This window comes from Ammospiza nelsoni, chromosome 6, assembly GCF_027579445.1.
Source record: "Ammospiza nelsoni isolate bAmmNel1 chromosome 6, bAmmNel1.pri, whole genome shotgun sequence".
Lineage (NCBI taxonomy): Eukaryota > Metazoa > Chordata > Aves > Passeriformes > Passerellidae > Ammospiza > Ammospiza nelsoni.
Genome location: NC_080638.1, coordinates 26288913 through 26311524, shown reverse-complemented (window position 1 = coordinate 26311524; position 22612 = coordinate 26288913). Strand labels below are relative to the sequence as shown.

Genomic DNA, 22612 nt, shown 5'->3' with positions numbered 1-22612 from the left:
TCAGTTCCTCCAAGGCCTCTTCCTTCCTGTTTCCCTAAAAAGGTGTTCTTCTGGCCTTTGTGGTGCCAGGGATCTCCTTCAGGGTCAGCCCTTTTGCTAATGTGCCTGCTTGGACCCAGAGCTGAGCTCAAGGCATAGCCCTCCTTCTGCTCCTGCTGGATTAATATCCACTAAAGCCAACAAGACTGTTCACCCCCCTCCCGTGTGCTGCACTCAAAGGAGGCAACACTGGAACTGACCCCAACCTCCTGCCAGTTTCTGTCTCTCATCATCATGATCCCAAAAGCTGTCAGGAGCAGGATGTTGGGCCCTGTCATGCCAGCCTGTGAACTCGTACTCCCTTTCTCTTTTTTCTTCTCTCTCTGCAGTTTTCCAGCCCGTTCCCAGTCCAGGGCTGGAAAAACAGGATAGGATTTAGGACAAGTGGTACTTCATTACAAAACTTCTGAAACCCTCACAATCACTTCTGCAAGTCCCAGCCCTGAACCCACTGTGAGCCTGCAAGCAGAGCAGAGGTGCTGCCGAGCAGCCTTGCTGCCCACGCTGGCACTGAAGCAAGCTCAGGATTGGCCTGGGGAAAGAGCAGGGGGAAGTGGGTGTGGAGGGCTTTGAGGCTGCCACTCTTCTCGAGGAATGTGGAGTGAGGAGGTTCACTACTTAGCTGCAAGCACTTCCATCTTCTTCCTGTGGGCACAAACTGTGTCTCTCCAGGGATTTTCACGCCATCCACCAGCACATTTTTCACCTGGCACTAGGGGCATCTGGGCAGAGATGTTAGGGGACAGAGATGTGCTGCTGCTTACCCACTCGCCATTGGATCTGGTTTGTGTGATTCTCAGTCTTTAGTTTCCCCATCCTCCTTCCTATTTCTTCTGGTTTTAATTCCCTTTTCTTGGAGCATCTTAATTTGGCCTCTTGTCCCCTGAGTCTTTGGCTTTGCCTTCTCAGCAGGTGGGGGGCTGGTCCCTATGAGCAGTGGTTTTGCTGCAAGAGCAGAGGTTGGCTGGCCTGTGTCCATTCCTTCTGCCTGTTCCTGTGTTCCCTCCTGCACTGGGCCCTTCACTTCTTTTTTTTTTTTCAATTTTCCTTTTTTCTTTTCCGTTTAGCCCATTGTTGTCCGACATCACTGGGTGCACCGGAGGCGGCAGGAAGGGAAGTGCCGGCAGTGTGGCAAGGTGAGAGGGCATCTTGGGCATTTTTCTCAGCCTGAAAGAAACCTAAGGTCGAGCCAGAGACATGCACAGGGCTTGGAACCAGGGACATCCCACCATTCCTGTTTGACAGCAAAACCAAGACACGTGCCCTGCTTTACTCAGTGAAGTACTGTGTGACTGCTTCCCACATAGAGTAGTTCTTGCCCTGAAAGAGACTGTCTTCCTGACGTGCTTTCCTTGAGCAATAAGGACACCCCTACAGAGCACAGTGGCCTCTCTCGTGCTGTTGTGATTGGGACTGTGTGACAGGATCTGGAGGGCTCCAGCTGCAGTCATGCTCTCTTTGTTAATGTCTCTTACTGTTGGATGATAGGAAACTGCAGGGAATTCCCTAAGCCTCTTGTCCTTTCTTCCTTAGGGTTTTCAGCAGAAGTTTGCCTTCCACAGCAAAGAGATTGTGGCCATCAGCTGTTCCTGGTGCAAACAAGCGGTGAGCAGAGCCCCCCTGAATGCCTTTCCAGTCGGTTCTGCGCGAATGACCTCTGCTTTCTGCCAGGGCTCCCCGAGCTGCTGCTCGGCAGCCTGCCCTCAACAGCTCTCCCTGCTGGCAGAGGCTGTACTATGATATTTGCAAGCTCCTTTGAGAAACTTTCTCTTCATTGCCTTCCCGTTACAAAATTCCTGCATGGTTTCATCCAGCACTCCCTGCATTGGCATGGGGAACCTGAGAGGAGGAGATTGTGGCTGTGCCCAGCAAACTGAGCAGCTGAGTTTTCTCTCTGTCTTCTCCTTGGCCAGTATCACAGCAAAGTATCGTGTTTCATGCTGCAACACATTGAAGAGCCCTGCTCACTGGGGGCTCACGCTGCTGTCGTCGTTCCTCCCACCTGGATTCTGCGGGTCCGGCGGCCCCAGGTGAGTCACTTCAGCTCTTGGGGCTCTTTCAAAGTTACCACTTGCCCAGTGGCTCCTCACAGAGTTTTTGTGTTTGTTCCTTTTCTCTATAGAATCCGCTGAAATCTAGTAAAAAAAAGAAGAGGACATCATTCAAGCGGAAATCCAGCAAAAAGGGGGCCGAGGTAAGATATGAGGGGACTGGGAATGACCTTGTCTTGGAAGGGCAGAGGGACTGAACAGTGAGGAGCAAGGCTGAGAATAAAAGTGGGCTTTTCTAGATCTGTACTGACATTAAGGAGGTTGAGCTGGAGGGAGCATACCTGCTGGCAGGGTATATCCCAGAAACAAAGCTTATGGGGTGGCTGGGATGTTTTCTTCCTCCTGCTTCTGACCTGCATGATGTTAGGGCTCAGCTGGAGGTGGCAGTTTGCATTTCCCCAGCTTTGTTGAAGGATCTATGGTATCTCTTGCAGGAAGGGAGGTGGAAACCCTTTGTCATCAAGCCCATGCCAGCTCCTCTCATGAAGCCCTTGCTGGTGTTTGTGAACCCCAAGAGTGGTGGGAATCAGGTATGGCCTTGGCTGGTGTGTCTAAGAAGACATCTCTGTAAGGGCATTGCCATTTGAGTGCTGAGCTGTCATCACAGTTTTGGTGATGCTTCAGCTGCACAAGAGGCCACAATGCCAGTTTGCTGCATAGCAGTTCCTACCTCGGCCAAGCTTTGCCTGTGTCCCCTTCAGAATGGTGTTGTCTTAGCCTATCCCCAGGCAGGACCAAATGCCTCCTTCTGCTGTCCACTGGGAACTCAGTATTACCTGAAGTCTTTCTTCTCCCCATAGGGAGCCAAGATCATCCAGTCCTTCATGTGGTATCTCAACCCACGGCAGGTTTTCGACCTCAGCCAGGGTGGACCCAAGGAGGCGTGAGTACTGATGGGGGCAGCACCTTTCTCTCCCCCATCCATGTCCCAGGATTCCTCCTAAGAGCTCTTCCCCCAGCTCATAGAGGGAGACATGGATGTGGCTTTGTGAATGCCAAGGGCTCTGAGAGGCAGCTGCTGTGTAACACCTTCAGTAACTCTCCCCTCCTCAACCTCCCTGTTGCCCACAGGTTGGAGCTGTACCGCAAAGTCCACAACCTCCGGATCCTGGCGTGCGGGGGAGATGGCACAGTGAGTCCTCAGCCCCTCCATCCCCTGGTGCCCCTTCCCCCAGGCCTTTCCAGTGCAGACAGCAGCCCTCCTTGTTGTAATCCAGAACAGGACAAACTGGGCACACTGCATCCATGGTACAGCTGGTAGCAGAGATGCTGTGGGTCCCCTTGTGCACTGTTCCAGGGAGTGCTAGTCTAACATGTCTGGATTTGTAGCCCTTTTGAGGGCCAGTGTCCTCACTGGGGTTACTGGTACATCTGCAGCACCCGATTAGAGTGTTAAAGACTGTGAATAGCCTCAGTTGTGGCTAAGGAGACCCCATCTCTGCCCCTCTGCCATCGCTAGTGCTCCAAGTCACCTCTGCCTGCCTGCTGGTCTCTGAGATAACCAATGGTTTCTTTGTACTCTCTTGCTTGAGCAGGTGGGCTGGATACTCTCCATTCTGGACCAGTTACGCATCAACCCACCTCCTCCTGTGGCCATCCTACCTTTGGGGACAGGGAACGACTTGGCCAGAACACTGAACTGGGGTGGGGTAAGTGATGGACACAAGAGCCCACTGCTGAGAGAGCAGGGCTGAGTGCTTCAATCCTTGTTTCAGACACGTGGTTGGAGATTTGCATGGGCTCATGTTTCAATTTCTTGTAAATACAGAGCAACAAATAAGTGCAATTTGGATGTTGCTGTTCTTCTGATATTTGAATGGTACTGCATTAGATTCTACAAAAGCAATTGGCTTTTCAAACTTTGGAAAATTTTTAGAAGGAAGATGTATTGTTTTAAATTTCAAGTCCCATTTTGTTGTGCATTCAAGTAGAGTTGATCTCTTCTACATCTTTTATTCTGAGATGCCTTACCAAAGCCTGCTGTCTGGGGTATCTCTCTGGGAGGCAGGCATGAGGCCCCCAAGTCCTTCTCTTCACCAGGGTTACACAGATGAGCCTCTGTCCAAGATCCTATCACACGTTGAAGATGGGAACATAGTACAGCTTGATCGCTGGAACCTCCATGTGGAGCCAAACCCTGACACAAACCCTGAGGAAAAGGATGAGGCAGCTGCTGACAAGGTAGGACACCTCTCCATGTCTATTTCCTGTGCTAGAGTCTGCATTCTCTCTTCTGTCACTGGCTTGGGCAGTCCCAGTACTTGTGGCTATGTTCTTGGGTTGGTGTTTCCCTCTCACTCCTCCAATTCCACCATTCTGTTCATGGCTCTGAGCCACAGCATTCATAGCAAGAGTGTATGTAGAGTTCATAAATAAATGCCTAACAAAGGTTTTTAACCACAACTTACAACAGGTATAAGTCTTCTGTGAGACTGTTTTCTTTACCAGAAACATGGGTGACCGCAGAAACCTCAGAGAGCAGAGTGTGTCCCCTTGGACCATTTCCCTTGCCCCTAGGAGCCAGGAAATAATCCATCATCTCAGGCTGGTGACCTCTCTATTTTCCTAGGGAAAAGACAAGCAGGATCTTTCAGCCTCATGAGCGCTGTAATGGCTCTGCTGTAACCTGACCTCATCTGTGCCACGGGCACATGCTGGCGGCCTCATCCTTATTTCTCCTTTCCCTTTCAGCTCCCTTTGGATGTCTTTAATAATTACTTCAGCCTTGGCTTTGACGCACGGGTGACGCTGGAGTTCCACGAATCTCGAGGTACAGGGCAGTGGCAGGACTTGGTCGGGGTCTGTGGGATGGGCCTGTTCTCATTTGTGGGTTCCTCAGGAAAGGGAACAAGAGAATTGCTTCAGGGACAGAGCTGGAGGTGAAACATGAGGAGCAAGTCCAAGCTGCAAAGGGGGAAAAGGGGTGCCTGCACAGGAAAGAAGGTGGGGGCAGACCCCTGGCTGAGGCTGGCTGGAGAGCTGTGTCTGAGGAGAGCTGGCAAGTAAAATGTTTCCATGTGTAGGCCAGTGACCTGGACTTTTTTCTCCTTTTCCCTAGAGGCCAACCCAGAGAAGTTCAACAGCCGGTTTCGGAATAAAATGTTCTATGCTGGGGTGAGTGTGTGGGGGTGTCTGAGCCTGCCATTATAGCAGCCTTAACGTCAGCTGCAGCACAGGCCTGGACCCGCCTCCTGCCTGCATCCTAAACTCGCCCATAAGCTACATAGACCTTCACATGCACCCAAGTTAAGCCCCCCAGCCCAAAGCTGGAAAGTTGCTGGAGGAATACTGCAGTGCTGGGAGTCACAGCTCCCCTCTGGCTGTGAGTGCTGCTGGCAGTACAACTTGCTCCGTGGCCTGCAGTACAGTTGCTGTATTGATCTCCTGCCACTATTGTTCTTGATCTCAAGCTTAGGGGTGGTCACCGAGGCAGGACCGCCCTGGAGCTGTGGGAAGGCAGACTGTCCCCCCTGCAGAGGAAAAGGAAGCCTTTCCATCGTCTGCACACTACTTTGGTCTTTTATTACCAGTTAGGACCAGTTTTTTTAGGACCAGTTACAGCTTCCTGGCTAATTACATCACCCTCCTGTGTCTCACCTGAGAGCTTTGCATCTCAGTATCAACTTTGTTCCTCTGTCTTCCCATCCTCAATATACTTTCTAGCCATGTGTCTGGTGACTGGTATTCGAGCAGTACTAAAGGCCGAGTGCTGCTCTGTGCCATCTCACACCTGTCTCGCTTGTGTCTCTTTTGCTGTCTGCACAGTTAAGCCCAAAGGGGACCCATGCTGTCCCTCCTGGAATCTCTAGATAGGGTCACTTCAGCTCTGTTTGGTGGTACTTAATATCAGCTTGAGACTGAATTTGTCTCTTGTTACTTGATTCTCACTGTAGGAGACTCATCTTGTCAGCTCTTCCCTAAAGTCAGGACTGGGCTGGCAAGGGAATACTAGAGCATGTTACTTACAGTGCCTCAAGGTTTTTGGTAGGCAAAATAGCAAGAGGAATGGATCAGGTTGTTTTGGAGGAGAAGAGGACTTCTGAGAGTGGATGAAAAGGGGGTTTGCAGGTTTGATCAGCTGAGGTCTGTGTCAGGTCAGAGGCAGGCTGAGTTGCAGGTCAGAGGCAGGCTTCCTGGCTTCCCATTCTGGTGAACACCTGGGCACTAACTCTGTCTCTTACCTTGGCAGACGGCCTTCTCCGACTTCCTCACTGGGAGCTCCAAAGACTTGGCGAAACATGTCAGGCTGGTTGTGAGTGTGCTGGGGTGCTCTGGTCCAGGGAGGGGGTGAGCTGTGGAGGTGTGAATAATATCCCTTGGCACACTGAGTATGTCAGGGTTGGGGAACAAATGGGGAACTTCCTGGGAGCATCAGCTTCCCCTTACTTGGAGAACATTCACTGTAGGGAGCAGAGGAGGGAGGTCATTTCTTCCTAAGTGAGTAGGATGGACCAGGCTCCCCCTTACAGCAGCCTGAGCACCCCTGTGTTGTCTCTAGTGTGATGGGATAGACCTGACCTCCAAGATTCAGGACCTGAAGCCCCAGTGCCTGGTCTTCCTTAACATTCCAAGGTGAGCACCCTCAGGACCTGTCTTCATATGCTGGGCTTTTCACACCTGTGCTGTAGATCTCTGCCTGGGTTTGGGGTGCCAGTCCACGTATTTCTTCTTGTCCTTTCACAGGTACTGTGCAGGCACCATGCCATGGGGCAACCCTGGGGAGCACCATGACTTCGAGCCCCAGCGCCATGATGATGGCTGCATTGAAGTTATCGGCTTCACCATGACATCACTGGTGAGTTAGTGCTGTTGCCAGTTGTAGGTAGCAATCAGGGGAGTGAATGGTCCCATTGACCGTGTGTCGGCCAGCCCACAGCTCCACAGATCCTCTCTGGAGGAGTTGTGGTTCTGGCCTATATGACAGTGTCTGCTCTCTAAGATTTAGGTGAGGTGCTATCATGCCCTGGTCTCTGTGAGTCCCTTCTCACTGAAATCATACCTGAGACCCTCAGAACTTGGTTCACTTGTTACATTCAGATGACAATGGATGTTCCCCTCATCCACATCTCAGTCCATGTTCTGCTCTCACTCTGGACCCTTTCACAGGCTGCCTTGCAAGTTGGTGGCCATGGGGAGCGGCTCTGTCAGTGCCGGCAGGTGGTTCTCACCACATCCAAGGCCATCCCCATGCAGGTAGATGGAGAGCCCTGCAAGCTGGCAGCTTCCTGCATCCACATCTCTCTGCGCAACCAAGCCAACATGCTGCAGAAGACCAAGCGGCGCAACTCCATGCCTCTGCTCAATGAGTAAGTTCCTCAGATTGATCTGCCACCTCCTCTCCAAGGAAGGATGGTTGGCAGGGAAAAGGATGGGACTGATCTGTGACTGGCAGAGGCATTTCAGTCCTTTCTTGGATAGGGTCTGGGAAGGGATTGGGTCACAGAAGTAAGACCAGACCCTGATGCTGAGGAAGCTGCTGGTGCCAAGCTCCCCACCCCAGTCTATACAATACTCTTGCCTATTTTGGAGGGATTGGGGCAATAAGGAGAAAGCAGGGTGTCACTTTCTGAAATCTTCCTTTTTCCTTGCCCCCTGCACACAGCCAGCAGCCAGTGCCCGAGCGGCTGCGGATCCGGGTGAGCCGCATCAGCATGCGCGACTATGAGGCACTGAACTATGACAAGGAAAAGCTCAAGGAAGCCTGTGAGTGACCAGCTGAGTGACCAGGGGGTGGGAACTGCAGTCCCCAAGTATGGCAAAGCCTGTAGCTAAACTGTGAGGTGTTGGAAATGGGGCATGGGCTGCTCCCTGAGTTAAGTCTGTGCCCTGTCCTTCAGCTGTGCCACTGGGGATCATCGTGGTTCCAGGAGACAGTGACCTGGAGTTGTGCCGGACTCAGATTGAGAAGCTACAGGAGGTGAGTCTGCATGAAAAGTGGTCATAGCTTAATACTGAGAAAGAAGGGACTCAGGGAAAGGATTTTGAAGCCACCTTGACCTGCACACACCACCATACATACTCTTGCTTTGGGTCACGCTTAGAGGTCACGGTTTGCCTTCACCATGTGGTGAAGGCAGGGTCCCAAGCTGTATGCCTTGTTGCTCCCTGCTGTCTGACAGCTTCTTTTTCAGCATTCCTCTTCTGACTGTTCTCCAAGCACAGAAAGTAACTCTGAAAAGCTACAGGGTAGTATAAAAAGCCAGCACACATCCTGTGGGGGCCTATAACCATTCAACCCTTCACAGGCTCTGTGTTTCCTGTCACAGCTCCGCCTTCTCCAGGTGCCTGAATTAGGTTTATAACCCCTCCCACTCTTCTCATTTACAAGCACTAATTTTTGTGTCCTTGCCAATGTACTAGCACGTCTGTGACCTGTACATAGACTGTGTTACTGTTGATCCTGGTGAGCAATGCCTTCTAAGCCCATAGTGTGGCTTCTGGTGCTGCACTGCTCAATCTGATTGTTGCAGAGAAGATTGAAGGGACCTTTCTTAGTCTGCTGTTAGCTGGCCCTTGTGCCTGTGGGAATCCCATGCATTGTATGTGTAGAGTCCCTCAGAGCTGAGTTGCAGAGCTGCTTGCCTGGGCTGGCACACTGGCATCTGCCTGTTGCTGTGCCTGCTCTGTATGCGTGTCCCCTGCCCACTTTGTGCCCAGGCACTGGTGGGCATAGACAGGCAGGCACATGGCTAGCAGCTCCTGGGTTCACAGAGTAATACTCTCCTGCTGTGTCAGTGTGATAGACAGATGCCCCTGCAATCTCCCACACCTTTAAAACTGTGCAGTGTGGCCGGTGTTCCTTGGTCACCTCATGGTTTACCTCTTGTCACTCCTTGGGTAAGCTCTGTGCTCTGATATTAAAGCCAGGCAAGGACCAGGTACCTTGGCCAGACAGTCTGTAAAGCCAAACATGGCAGCACATCAAGCAACTCCAGGGGGATGAGAGAGGGACTGGGGGGCTGCCCAGATGCAGGCTGTAACAGGACACCTTGCTTTTCTGCAGGATTTCCCTGCACAGCCCTCTGCTTTAGAACGCCTGCTCTTCCAGGTGTGTATGGCCTCTCTCTGTCCTCTGGGCCCATCTGCCATGTCCACTGTGCCAGTCTCAGGGGCTCATCTTGTGACCCTGCTCTACAGTCAGCTCCAGTCTGTCCCATGGTGCTCCCTGTTGCAGTGTGCTGTGCCTGTGTTCAATTTCATCCAAGTGCCTGTGGTCCTCTATGTCTGCAGGGACCTCCCAAAGCAGGAGAAATGCTCTGAAGAGAGATGCAGGGGCCATAAGCTATGTCTTTATCTTCTCTTTTATTATGCAGGAGGGAGATGGAGCCAAGCCGAAGACAGTGTCGTTCCAGAGGCTGTCACCCAAGTGGTGCTTCCTGGACTGTGAGTATCCCCCTCCACTCGGAGCTGGGTCTGATGATGTGCTGGCAAGGTCCTTTGGTCTGCCAGCTCAATGGAGGTAGGGGATGGAGATCCACATGGCTGCAAAGATCCAAGGGTTATTGATGCCTTAGAAACTACAGAAGCACCTGAGAATTAGGGCATAGGAATTACATCTCCTATGCCCAGAAAAGTGGAGGAATCAGTAGCTCAACTGAAGTGTGTCAACACCAATGTGTACAACATGGGCTACAAACAGGAGGAGCAAAAAGATATGGCAGAGCAAGAAAACTATGACATAGTTGCCATCACAGAAACATGGCAGGACAAGTCACACAGCTGGGGTGTTGCAATGGATGGCTATAAACTCTTCAGAGGGGACAGGCAAGGAAGGAGACCAAGCTGATCTCTTCCTGTGTTGAGATGACTTGCTCAGTAAAAACTGTGGATGTTGTCCACCTTGAACTTCAGTAAAACATTTGACACTGTTTCCCACAGCATTCTCCCAGGGAAACTGGCTGCTCGTGGCTCACATGAGTTCACTGTTCACTGGTTAGAAAACCAGCTGGATGGCCGGGCCCAGAGAGTGGTGGTGCCTGGAGTTACACCCAGCTGGCAGCCGGTCACCGGTGATGATCCCCAGGGCTCAGTATCGGCCTGGTCCCATTTATTGTCTTTACCAGTCTGGATGGGGAGATCAGGCACAGCTCAGGCACTTGCAGATAAGTTGGGTGGGAGTGTTGGGAGGGCAGGAAGGCACTGCAGAGGGATCTGGGCAGGTTGGATCATGGGTCAAGGCTGATTGCATGAGGTTCAAAAAAGTAAATGTCCTGACCTTGGGTCACAACTACCCCGTGCAGTGCTGCAGGCTGGAGGAATGCGAGCTGGAAAGCTGCTCAGCAGAAAAACACCTGGAGGTGCTTGTCAATGGCAGCTGAACATGATTCAGTGTGTGTGTCTGTTAGGATCTGATTACTAAGGTTCTTAGGAATGCCCCTGCCCAAATTAAGGTGAAAACGAGACCATATGTCAGTGACAATAGTATGGGTTTTTGACTGTAAATGTGAGAGAGAGAGAAATAGAAAATAGGTGTGGGGACAGAAAGAGAGTAACAGGGACAGAATAAAGAAAGTATCACCACTCCATGGATCCCAGTGATGTTCTATTGATCCTCTCCAGATGGTCTTTTTGGTGGTGAAGGTCCCCTCAAAAAGAATAGAATCTGATGGGTTAATACACACTCAGGCCATGTATAAAAATCCCTACCTCCCTGGAGTAGGGGGACAGTTTGCCGCTGTCTCTTCCACATTTGTTGCATTACGTGCAGTCCTGTGGTGCAAAGCCTCAGGAATTACTGTGGAGGCACTTTGGGGGGACTTTGATGGATTAGTGCACCCCCTCAGCTGCCCCTCACGTGAATGTCCCATGGATGTCGCCTTTCCAGGGCTGGGGGTTCCACAGCCAGTTTGTACAAGGGAGGATGGGTTCACAGCCCCTGAGCAGAGGTTACAATGCACCAGAACTTCCTCCCCCCTCTCAGATGGGGGGTGAAATCTGTGCAAACCTGCTCCAAGCAAATGGGTCTGTGGGCTACAGCCTCCCCCACCCCAAAGCAAGCCAGAGATGATTCTTAGCATGACTGCTGGGTTGGGCTCACATTCTTGCCCTTGTTTACTTGTTTGTTTCAGGTGATTGAAGAATTCCCTTTACTTAATCTTAGCAGTTTAACTTTCAGTCTAAGGTATCTTCATGGAAGCTTCTTTGGTTGTAGCTTCTTTATACAGTTTTTATACAGTTATAATGAGTAAAACTTTATAGCAGGGTTTGAGGCATGAATTATTTCAGTCCCTGACAGTGTCCAGGTGGCCTAGAAGGCCAATGGCCTTCTGGCCTAGATCAAGAAAATTGCAGCCAGCAGGACCAGGGTAGTGATTGTTTCCCTGTTCTCAGCCCTGGTGAGGCCACACCAGGAATCCTGCATCCAGCTTTGGGCCTCTCACTGCAAGAAAGACACTGAGGTGGTGGAGCATGTGCAGAGAAGGACAATGGAGCTGGTGAAGGCTCTGGAGCACAAATTTTAGGAGGTGTAGCTGAAAAAGCTGGGGTTGGTTAGCCTAGAGAAAAGGAGGCTAAGGGGAGACCTTGCCACTCTCTACAACTACTTGGAAAGAGATTGTGTGAAATTGTGTTGGTCTCTTCTCCCACGTAACAAGCAAGAGGATAAAGGGAAATGAATGACCTCAAGTTGCATCAGGGAGGCTTTTTTCCCCACTGAAAGGGGGATCAAGCATTGGAACAGGCTGCCCAGGGAAGTGGATGAGTCCTTATCCCTAAAGATACTTAAAAGATGTGTAGATGTGGCACTTAGGGATGTGGCTTAGTGGTGGACTTGGCAGTGTTGGTTTAACGGTTGGACTCGATCTTAAGGGCCTTTTCCAACCTAAGCAACTTTTGTGATCATTCTGTGGTTCTGTGAATTTGGGGGGTGAGAGAATAGGCGTTCAGTGACAAACGACAGGGAACCATTGAGGCTTGGGACTCATGGATGTTGGGGTCTTTGGGGCTGAGCACAGCAATGCTTTCCCCCAGGCTGCATGTCTGGCTGCTGACGTGGAATGGAGCATGGGGAGTCTGTGGTTCTCTTGCCGCTGGAGCTGAAGGCAGCTTGGTGGCATGTGTTTGTCACTGCGGGACTGCTGGGGATGCTCTCCTGAGTTGTGCAGGCAGGGGGCCCCCCTGCTCCAGCATGCCCGGAGCCGGGCTCACCATGAGCATAGCAGTGTTACGGGAGAGCGGCCTCCCTGTTGGGCTGCAGCTGCTGCTTCTCTCCTGCCTGAAAGTGCCTTTCTCTTCTCCCTTTGCCTTCTCCGACCAAGAACCTCCCTCTGTACCTGGAAGCTGGCTGAGTGAAATGCCGATTTGTAGCATTTAATCTCTCTGATACCCCAGCAAGCAGCATGTAGACCACAGCAGAGCACAGCCATGGGTTGCAAAGTGGGCCTGGGAAGGCTCGTGCTAGGCAGAGAGGGTGCAACTTCTCCCTTCAAGGTTCTAGCCCTGTGTATGGTGTCACTACTAGGACTGCTGTACCAGGGCCACTTTCCCTTCCGCCAGTCTCCCAGCAGCAGGTTCTGGGCTCAGGAAAATGTGTCAGGAAAGAGACTAGAGTCTCATTCAACACAGCACAGGTTTGTTCAAGTAGCTGAATTATAGGCCTTGAACAGTAGCTCCCTGGATGCAAATATCCAGGATAAACATGGCTCTTTCACTCCTCTCACCTGCTCTAGTACATCCCCACTCTCTTTGCAGAGAGACTTCCTTGGGTCTGCAAGAATCCCACTGCAGCAACCTCTCCTGGACTGGCACCAGCAGCCTGTCAGGATATTGGGGAAATGTTGCTCTGCATAGGAATCCAGCTGTCCTGGCGCTGTGCTTTTACTTTTCCTGGTCTCCCTTGGTGATGCCCTTAATCCATAACCTCTCCCTGCTCCCCTGGGGGTGGTGGCCATGTGTGTCTGGCTCCAGCATAACCACTTGCTCTGTTGGAGCTTCTCTCTCTCTGTGGTGATCTCTTCTCTAAGGAAGAGGGATGCACTCAGGTTGGAGGCTGATTCGGAGCTCTCCTGCCATCCTAGGAGACAGGGACATGGATCTACAGCTGGTGGTGGCATGCTCTGTTGTGCCACACATGCTCTGAGTGGCCTCATGAAGGTCCTTAGTCAAGTCAGCAGGAGGCTGAGCCCTCTCTTTTCCCAGCCTCCTGTAGTGCCCCCATTTCTGAGCACTGTTCAACAAGGTGCACCATGTTAATCACAGCAGTTCCTCACCTGGTATAAGAGAGTGCTGAGATGTGCACTGCATAGCCCTGAGCTTCATCTGCTCGGAATAATGCTGGAGCACCTGAAAGCCCCCAGAAAGGCCATGGCATCAGCTAGTTGTGTTCCTACCTTACCTGTGGCTCCCTGCCAGGAGTCATTGAGGAGAAGGTAGCAAGCAAAGGCGTGTTTCACGGGGACATGGTGGTCTCTTGGCCTAAGGGGCTGCCTCTAGGGTGAAGACACCAGCAGATTCATGAAGGAAAGTGGTTTGCTCCTGGTCAGGGGCTGCTGTTTGCTCTGCTGTACCCTCTGTGCAAGGCATGAAGTGGCTGGATAGCTCACTGTCACTGGTGGTGGGAAGAGGCTCTGTCTCGCACCAAGGATCAGCCTGTCTCATTCTGTTCCTGTCTTACAGCAACCACGGCCGATCGGTTCTACAGGATAGACCGCGCGCAGGTGAGTGCAGCCTCCCCCTGCACCGTCATCCCCTGGGAAGGTGCTTGCATGTCCCACCTGCACACAGGCCAACAGGCAGGCTTAGCCTTAGGGCCACACAGGTCTCACACCACTGACCTGGCCTTTGGCATCCCCCAAAGGGATGGCATGATGAGCCTGGCCCAGGACCAGGCTCAGCACCTCCAGGTCTCTAGAGAAAAGGGAAGAAGCCTGGGTGGTAGCACAGAACCTTGGGTTAAAAGCTGCCTGCAGGGCCCTCCAGTGCAGCAGGTAAGGAATAGCAAACATAGCAAGACTGCCAGCTGGGATCGTCTTCACCAGTATTAGATACTTTCCCTAATGATCTGGGGAGGAGGGTGTGGAGATAAGGTTTACAAGGTCGCTAAGGCAGCAGGAGACAGGAAGCCTGAAAAGAACAAGGAGATGCAAAGGCTCCCGGGCACAAGACTGTTCAAGCCACCATTGCTGTGCAAATAGGTAGGCCACAAACTCACCCAATGGGATATGAGGGGATGTAGTTTTGCAGAAGTAGGTCTTGCTTCTGAGGAAGCACGTCCTGACTTGTGTCTTTCAGGAACACCTAAACTATGTGACAGAGATCTCTCAGGATGAGCTCTATGTCTTGGACCCAGAGCTAGTGGTCACTCAGACTGTGAGCACTTCTCCTGCCATGCCTGACCTCGTGGACTCATCTGCCACACCCCCTGGACACCATTTTACATTTCCTTCCTGTTCCTCCTCTCCATCCTCCTCTCCTGCCCCCAGGTGAGTCTGAAATGGGGGTGCTGGGTCTCAGGAAGAATGGGCAGTAATGGGAGAGCTAGGGTTGGCTTCACAGCATTGATCCCTGGGCCAGATTACAGGGGAGCTCCCTGGAAGTAAGCAGGAATTCACTGTTGAATAAGGCCAAGGGATGAGATGCAGTCCTGTTTTCCTTGTTCCTCTGCCAGTGCTGCCCTAAGTAGCCACCATCACCAGGTGGCTCAGCCATGGGGTCAAGCTCCAGCACCTGGGCCATGGGGCAGAGGACAAGGGTGTCTCTCAGCCAAACCAAGGCCAGTGATGAGTATGGAGGAGCAATGGCATCAAGAGCAGGAGTGGGAATGGGAATAGGGATGGGGATGGGGAAGAACCCAGATCAGGGAAGGAGTGCTACAGGCAGGTTTCTCCATCCCTCTAATGGTGGCATGCCCATTAGGGCCATCTGCTGCCAGGACTGGCAGGGTTAGTTACACTTTCTCTTCTTCCCTTCCAGTGCTGAGCCTGAGCACTGCCTTCCACATAAAGGTGAGTGGAGTCCTACCCCTGGTCATACCCCCTCTTGTGTTGCACTTTTGTTTTCCTGCCATGGGTTTTTTTGGCCTATCCTTTCCCTGGTGAGCAGGGAGGAGCCCTGTTGTTCCATGTGTTCTGAAACATGGAGCCCTGCAGGCAGGTGACCCAGAGGTGAGCACAAGAGACTTGACAGTGATTTGTGGAGTGGCCCAGCCAGGGGCCTTCCCAGCTCCAACTTGCGGGAAATTATGTGGCACGGGGTTAATCCCCCACCTGCAGGGCTGAGCGTTGTGGACTGGGTTGGAAGGCTGTCTCTGCCTCTCCCTGGGGAGGTGGGAGCACTAGATCAGGGGCCTCACCAAGCTGAACAAATGGAAAGAGTTTCCTGAAACTTGATTGGAGCCTGGAGGTGTGAGTGAATCATTGGTGAGAAGCATCTTGGCTGCTGGCTGATGCCCAGGAGACCTGCTCCCGGTTTTCATCACCAGTTATCCTGCCCAAGGGCAGAGACTACTCCCACTGCATCTCCCTGGGGCTGAGATGTGGCTGCACCCCTAGCTACATGGTGTCTCTTTCCTTTCCCTGGCTTGTTCCTTACATTCCTGAAGGTGGGGAAGCCATGTAAGTGCAGTCTGACCAAAGGGTTAATCCCTGGAGGAGCTTGTACTCCTGCTCCACACCTCTGGTGCCCAGCTCTTGTCTCCAAGATTAGATAAGCAGTGTTCCAGATTAACTTTTCTGACCCTGACACATCTCTCTTTGCAGATGACCTTCTGATAGAAGCTGCCAAGAGTGGCAACTTCAGCAAGGTAGGTCCTCCAGCAGCCTGGTGCAATGAGCAGCCAAGGCTGGCTCCTGGGCTGGTGTTCCCCTTGGACTAAGAGAAGCCCTGCCAGCTGTGCTCCCCAGTTGCCCTGGAGCAGTGTCTGTCAAAGGCCTTCCTTCAGGAGTGGTAGCTAGAAACCAGGCAGGCTTCTGGCAAGGAGCTCTGGTTCATCTCCTGGGAGACACAAAGGGAAGGGAGGAGAAGGGAAGGGACTTGGTAACATGGCTGAGCTGGCCAAAGCTTCCCACCAGCAGCAAGTATCCACACAACCTGTCAGACACTCCAGGCACATAATGCTGGGGCTTGGAGCTGGGAAATGCAACTCATCCTGAGCAATCTGACAATCCTGTAGTTCCAAGAGCTGCACCAAGCTGGAAGAGACCTGATGGTGCGAGATTCCTTGGGCCAGACTGTCCTCCACCATGCTGTCAAATCAGGAAGCAAGGACATCGTCAAATACATCATCGAGAATGGTGAGCTGGAGTCAGAGTGCCATTCTTAGCAAAGGTGCCTGGCAGCAAAAAAAATCAACCCTCTGCTCAGAGGGAGTGCTCCTGGACTTAGATCCCTTCCCTCTGGGTTTGCTACGTCATCCTTCTGGTGTATGGGCTTTTCCTGGCTTCTGTCTGCCAGTACTGGGGTGTCCTTATGGCTGTTGCTGCATCCTGGCAGGGATCAGCATGTCTCTGGGAAACATTTCTCAGTGTCTTGCTTCTGCCTTCAGGGCAGCTGACCAGTTGTTTTTGGTAGTTCCCACTGAAATACAGGCAGCTTTACTTTTATTTAGATATTTCTCTGTAGTGAGTCCACAACCACTTCTTCTTTCCTGGGATCAGCTGGGCTCAGATGCCATTGCTGACCTGAGTTCTTTGAAGCTAGGACTTTTGCAGGCAGCATGAAAATAGCAACCCCTATGGAATGATGCAGACTGTGACCAGGGAGTAGGCAGGTCTGTCTCTGCCAGGTCTGTCTCTGCCCCGGAGCCAGGTCTCACTCACCTGCACTCTTTCTTTCCACAGCTCCTTCAGAGATCCTTGATGCCACAGAGGAGGAGAAGTAAGTCGCTGCCTGACTTGCATTACTTGTTGGCCAGACCCTCTGTGAAGTGACCGGTTATAGGGGCGCTTCAGCTGCCCTTGTTCTAATTGCCAGCCATGATTCCCAGTCTATTTTGGACAGACTGCCCCTGAGTAGCACCCCCTCCTCTGCCTGGACAAACACACAACTTACCATCAGCTGCTGCTGCCACTGAATTGCTCTGTCCCTTGCTGCCACCTGCATGTGCTGATTGTCCCTGTTCAGGGGGACATCTCACATCTCCTGCTTTCTCCTCCTCAGTGGTGAAACCAGCTTGCACCAGGCTGCAGCCTTACGCCAGCGCACTATCTGCCACTACATCGTGGAGGCTGGGGCCTCGCTCATGAAGACAGACCTGCAGGTGACAGTGGGAACAGTGGCAGTGGGGCTTTCTAGGGTGACCAGAGGGCTGGCAAGGAGCAGAACCAGCAGGGGAGCAGAGCAGGGGTGATTTGGGTGAGGTGTTTGCCAATCAGAGAGGAGCTCACATGGAGTACCTATGCTTGTCCAGTGGAGCCCAGCTACAGAGGGGTTAAATTCCTCTTCTCCTAGTGCTTCTCTCCCTGTTTTTTTAAATTAGCATCAAGGGGCTGGAATGTCTCATCCCCGTCTCCCCCTTCCCACCATCAGGGGTTTGAGCAAGGACATTCTCCCTCCCAGCTGCAGGACTCCAATGCTCTCCCCCACCGGCAGTCATAATGGGGGATCTGGGAGCTCCTCTTGGTGGGTGAAGCCAGCCTGTGGGGAGCAGAAGCAAGCAGTTGCAGCACTTTCCCTCACATGCTGAGTTAATTGAGCTGTGCCTTAGTGTCAGGGAATTGTGCCAGCCCTGGCAGAAGAGATGCAAAAGGGGAGGGCTTGGGGCCATATTTTGGTACAGGAGGTTCCTAGGGCTGGCATATGGCAGATCTCTCTGGTGGAGGCTTGTAGTGATGGGCTGTAGCAGAAGTGATGTAGAACAAGCCAAGAAGGTACAATCTGTGGGTCTGGGACACCCATTAGGAGCCCAGTTGAGGGGTGCTGGTGGTGGTGAAGCTTGGGGTTTGATTTAGACAATGCACGTTCCTGTTTGCCAGTTGCCAGGGGAATGCAGTACAGATAATCTCTGGCTCCCCGTCTCTCTTCCTTGGTCCTGTCTAAGGCTTAGGCCTTGCACAGTGCCCAGAGTGGGACTGGCCTAAATGGAGACTCAGCTGGCAGAGACAAGAGGAGAGGGCAGTTTGGGGTGCATGGCCCCTCTCTGTTCCCAGCCCCATCATTTTCCTGAAGGAGAGGAACAGCCCTCAGCCTGCCAGCTCAAAAGGGAGCCTTGCTCAGGCATGCGGCTGCCCCAGGGAATGGGTTTGCACGTGCCTGTGCAAAAGCATGTCGCATGTCGGGTTTGTGGCTGCCTGGGGACCCCGCTGTGCTGCTGCACTGACCTCTCAGGGGCTCAGGGTCACAGCCTGCCTGCACAGGCAGGATCCACCTCATTAGAAACCCTAGCAGCAGACCTGTAGCAGGGCTTTGGAGCAGACTGATCCGGCTCTGCAGTGGTGAGGGAGGCTGAGCCTTATCAGTTGGAGTGCCTCAGCCCAGCCGGGCAGGGAGGCCCTGGCAGCTCCGGTTTCAGGCTGCAGGCAGGCAGTGATGCAGAGGGGCTTCTGCAGGGGAACAGGAAAGAAGCTTAATTCCTCCTCTTTTAAATGAGTGATTGCATTCAGGGGATGTGGGGAGGGGGCCATCAAGGAGAGCCAGCACCCAAGCACAGAGTGATCTCCATCCCCTGATGGTGTGGCTGCTGGAGGTTGTGTGCAGGACCATGGGGTGTGCCCAGTCTTGGGGTGCACATCCCAAGAATATTTCTTGCTGCATGATACTTCTCTGCAGCCACACATGGACGGGCTTTTGTGCACAGCCACATCCAGGCCAGCGGAGAACTCTGCATGTCTGACCATTGTTCCTGATGGAGAAATATAACTGGGGGCTGCTCAGAGGCCACAGCACACTGCTGCAGCTGCTTGTGCCCTGCTGTGCACCAGGGGATGAGCTGGGCAGGATGGGTATCCCTTCCAGGGCTGGTTTTCAATGGCAGTGGCAGAGCGCCAGGTTTCTGTGGCCTTTCTCAGTGGCACATCAGAGCTTGGGCACTTGGAGAGGTGGAGCAAGGAGTAGGGGGAGGGAAGGGGGAGAGAAGACAGAGCTGGGAGTTGTTAACAGATTTGCTTTTTATGGAGTGCGGGAGTTCATTAGTGGACACAATCCAGATGGCTGCAATAAGCGGGTGAAATGTGATCCTCCTTCGGGAGCTGGAGCACGCTAGCCAGGCTGTGAGAGGGAAGGGGGGTTGGTATGCTTGGGCATTCCCCAGACATACCCCTCATTCCTCACCCTTTCCCGCCTGCCTCCCCAGCACAGGGGAAGAGCCGGTCAGGGGGACTAGCCTTTATCTCTTCTTGGGTGACTTGTGTTGCCCGGGGTCTGTCATGTCCTAGCCCAGGCCTGGAGCTGATGGCCCTTCAGGGGACAGCTCCCAGGCCTGCAGTAGTCATGCTCCTCCGGAGCACACTTTGATCCCATGGTGAGCACATGGACATTTGGCTGCCACCTGACTTGGGGTTTGGCTGCAGGCTCTGTGGACCCAGCCACACGGGGGAGTGGGGATGCCCTTGGGTGCCACAGCAGCCTTTAGGCAGCGTTCGGCGCTCTTGACTTGTCGCCTCCCCTGCGCAGGGAGACACCCCGAAGCACCGTGCTGAGAAGGCCAATGACCCCGACTTAGCTGCCTACCTCGAGAACCGACAGCACTACCAGATGATCCAGCGGGAGGACCAGGAGACAGCTGTGTAGTGCTTGGCGTGCCTTAGCCCGAGCCAGCTCTTTCAGGATGAGAAGAGTACAATGCCAACTGCAGAGCTGTATCTGGCCCAACCCTCCCCAGATGCCAGCCTGCTCCCTGGAGATGGACACAGAAGAGCTCTGCCCCAGGCGGGCTGGAACTCTATTTATGAGGACAATGGATATTTCAGACTTGAAGCCTGATTCTTTGTGTGTGCCCTTCACCTCTCATTCACCACATTCCCTGCCCTAGGTGGGCTCTATCCTCCAGCCATGTTGGAGCAGGCCAGGCTGAAGCCTCCAGTCACCCTTGTTCATGGGAGTAATTCCAGTGCCCCCTCCACAGGCTCCTACCTATAATCCTTATGGGATATCATTGCTCAGTCCTTCTCTCTGCTGGCAGTGCCCTTCTTTTAGGTGCTTGGCTAGGTTTGTGTCCTGTTCCTCCTCTCCTGTCTGGCACAGCTGTGGGAGGCACAGGCTGCATGGACAGACTGCAGAGGCTGTGAGCCACAGACTGCCCCAAAGGAAGCACCACAACTTACTGGCCCTGCTTTCTTCTCCCTCCTGGGGCTGCACCAGGTCTCTGTGTTGCCCTACCCAGAGCCTTCTGCAGCAGGAGGGAAGTCACTTGTGCATCCAGACTTTCCTCAGAGCATCTGGGTCTGGTGCAGCTGGAAGTAGAGCAGCAGGTGCTCTCCTGATGGGCCTTTAGTGCTCAGTCAGCAGTCTGACTCAGGGCTGGGATGGCATGGAGGAGGCTACCAAACCCTCCCACCACCCTTCTCTCCATGGGGCTGGGTGGAACAGTTTGCACACCCACTCTGCTGAGCATCTCTTTGTGAGCCAGCTGCAGGATGGTGGAGAGCTGCACTCAGCTGGTGCAGTGGCAGCAGTGATTTCTGTTGTATTTCCCAAGTGCTGAGTTAGATTCAGTTGCCCTCCTTGCTTCAGTTTCCCCCTCAATGCTAGACTTTGCACAAGGCTGGATGGGCAGTGCTGGGGTCAGTGCTGCTCTCAGGGATCCCCTCCTGCCCCCCAACCTGGCAACATGCATCCTCTTAGGCTGACTCCTGCTATTCCCCAGACTGGGCACAGGGCTTTGCAGGGAGCTGACCAACCCACCTGGGTAGACCATGAACTCGCCCTCTCCAGTTTTAGTAGAAAGAAGGATTTGGATTCCCAGGAACCATCAGGGCTCCTAGCCCTGAGTCATGCCTACAGTGGGATGAAGTTTCACAAATCACCTGCCATGGGGCATGAGGCACCACAATCCATCTCCCCCGTTGATTCTGTGAGCACTTGATGCCAAGACATCAAGCCAGGCCTTAAGCAAGGCTTTTGCAGAACTGAGTCTCTGAGACCAGGAGGTGCCCACAGAGGAGGAAAGCTGATGGCTCTGAGCCTAGCAGACCTGCTTGGAACTTTTGGGTGGGCAGTGGTTTTGAAGGGGGTTGCTGTTCACATCTTTGCTCTAGGAGAGGATACTGCTGCTGCCGTGCGTGGTCTGTGCAGTCCCTCTGCACTGACATGCAGCTGTGCCCACTGGGTCATGCTGGGTGGCACTGTTTGAATCCCTCCTAGTACCAAGAAAAGGGTATGAGGACACTGTAGGGAACCAGAATACCCTTCAGACTTTTTGTCCAGGGGCAGGGTTTCCTTGAAGGATGGGGATGCTGTACTGGGGAGCAGAGGCGCAGGGCAGTGCAGGGTGCCCAGGGGCCAGTGTCAGTATTGGCAAATAATAATGATAGTGTGCTAATGCATTGACAGCTGGGACACCCCAGAAGTGCCTGGAGTTCTCAGCAGCGCTGCTGGCAGGCCACTAATAGACAAGGCACTGTCACTTCTCAGAGGTCCACACCACAGGATGCCCAACTTGGCCCAGAGGCATTTAAGCCTCAGCTTTTACCTTTCTCCCTTATAGTTTTTTGTACAGGTAGTTGAGAGACACACTGTCCCCCTCCCTGCCTAGCCCCTCCATGCACCTGTGAGCTGAGTTGCTGTGCAATTCCAAGCCTGCTTATATTTTGGTGAAGAAGGAGGGGGTGTTGGTTTCCCTGCTCCCTGAGGGCAGGGGTTCTGTGCAATACCTGGGTCTGTGTTTCTTAGACACTGTTGTAGGATTGTATTTTTGTAATTATGTGAGGGTGCTGGCTCCAGCTGGCCCAGGGCCTGGCATGAGCCTGTATTCCCATTGCTTTTCAACTTTGACTGTTTGGATGTTGTTGTTTCTTGCCATTGTAATAAAGAGATTGATGTTTTAGTTCCTGTCTCCTTGCTGCATCTGCAAGATTGCAGCAGGCACTGCACAACGGATGCCCTGCATGGCACAAACAAGGTTGGATTCCAAGGCCTCTTCCCCTGTCCAAACTTGGGGATACTTTTGGGAGTTCCCTGCTGGCCCATGTCCTTGTTCACTTCCTAGCACAGCATCCTTCTGGGACTGTTGCTAGACACAGGCTCTTTGTCGTGAGGGACCTTCTCCTCCATTCTGCATCATACATCAACGCTCAGTATAATGTGGGAAAAGGAGAAAGTGCGCTGCCTTCCCAAGTGATCCAGACGGCCTTGGAAGTGTGAGTCAGCAGCCTGCTATTGCTCCTTGGGGCAAAGGCAGCAGCCCCAGCAGCTGCCACAGCTGTCAGTGGATACTGCAGCACCATCCAGCCTCCAGTTTCAAAATGTTTGCTGGCCTTTTTTTGTGGTGAGCTGTCCCCAGCCACGCTGTTCTGCAGGAGATGAGCCTGCCGGGGGCTCTTCCTATTCATTTCCAGCTCCAGCAGGGAGTCTTGCGCTTCTGCCTCCAGTGCTGAGCAGTGAGAGCAGGGATTATCTCTGCCACTCTGGTGGAAGGACTGCTCTCTGGTTAC

The 22612-nt window shown here is 52.9% G+C and overlaps 1 protein-coding gene across 1 annotated transcript in view; it reads left to right on the top strand.

Annotated features, from left to right (window-relative positions):
- The window catches only part of DGKZ (diacylglycerol kinase zeta), a 46353-nt gene extending 24348 nt beyond the window's left edge, over positions 1-22005 (top strand). Inside the window, exons 6-31 of the mRNA XM_059474926.1 lie at positions 1107-1175; positions 1573-1644; positions 1953-2069; positions 2162-2233; positions 2525-2620; positions 2891-2973; positions 3162-3222; positions 3626-3739; positions 4131-4271; positions 4782-4860; positions 5149-5204; positions 6280-6342; positions 6589-6662; positions 6774-6885; positions 7197-7396; positions 7693-7793; positions 7928-8007; positions 9404-9473; positions 13704-13744; positions 14319-14509; positions 15000-15031; positions 15785-15828; positions 16198-16318; positions 16865-16901; positions 17184-17283; positions 19635-22005. Of these exons, the coding sequence (XP_059330909.1) occupies positions 1107-1175; positions 1573-1644; positions 1953-2069; positions 2162-2233; positions 2525-2620; positions 2891-2973; positions 3162-3222; positions 3626-3739; positions 4131-4271; positions 4782-4860; positions 5149-5204; positions 6280-6342; positions 6589-6662; positions 6774-6885; positions 7197-7396; positions 7693-7793; positions 7928-8007; positions 9404-9473; positions 13704-13744; positions 14319-14509; positions 15000-15031; positions 15785-15828; positions 16198-16318; positions 16865-16901; positions 17184-17283; positions 19635-19751 (2343 nt within the window). The 3' untranslated portion in view covers positions 19752-22005. The remainder of the gene's footprint in view (positions 1-1106; positions 1176-1572; positions 1645-1952; positions 2070-2161; positions 2234-2524; positions 2621-2890; positions 2974-3161; positions 3223-3625; positions 3740-4130; positions 4272-4781; positions 4861-5148; positions 5205-6279; positions 6343-6588; positions 6663-6773; positions 6886-7196; positions 7397-7692; positions 7794-7927; positions 8008-9403; positions 9474-13703; positions 13745-14318; positions 14510-14999; positions 15032-15784; positions 15829-16197; positions 16319-16864; positions 16902-17183; positions 17284-19634) is intronic.
- The last annotated feature ends 607 nt before the right edge of the window (positions 22006-22612 follow it).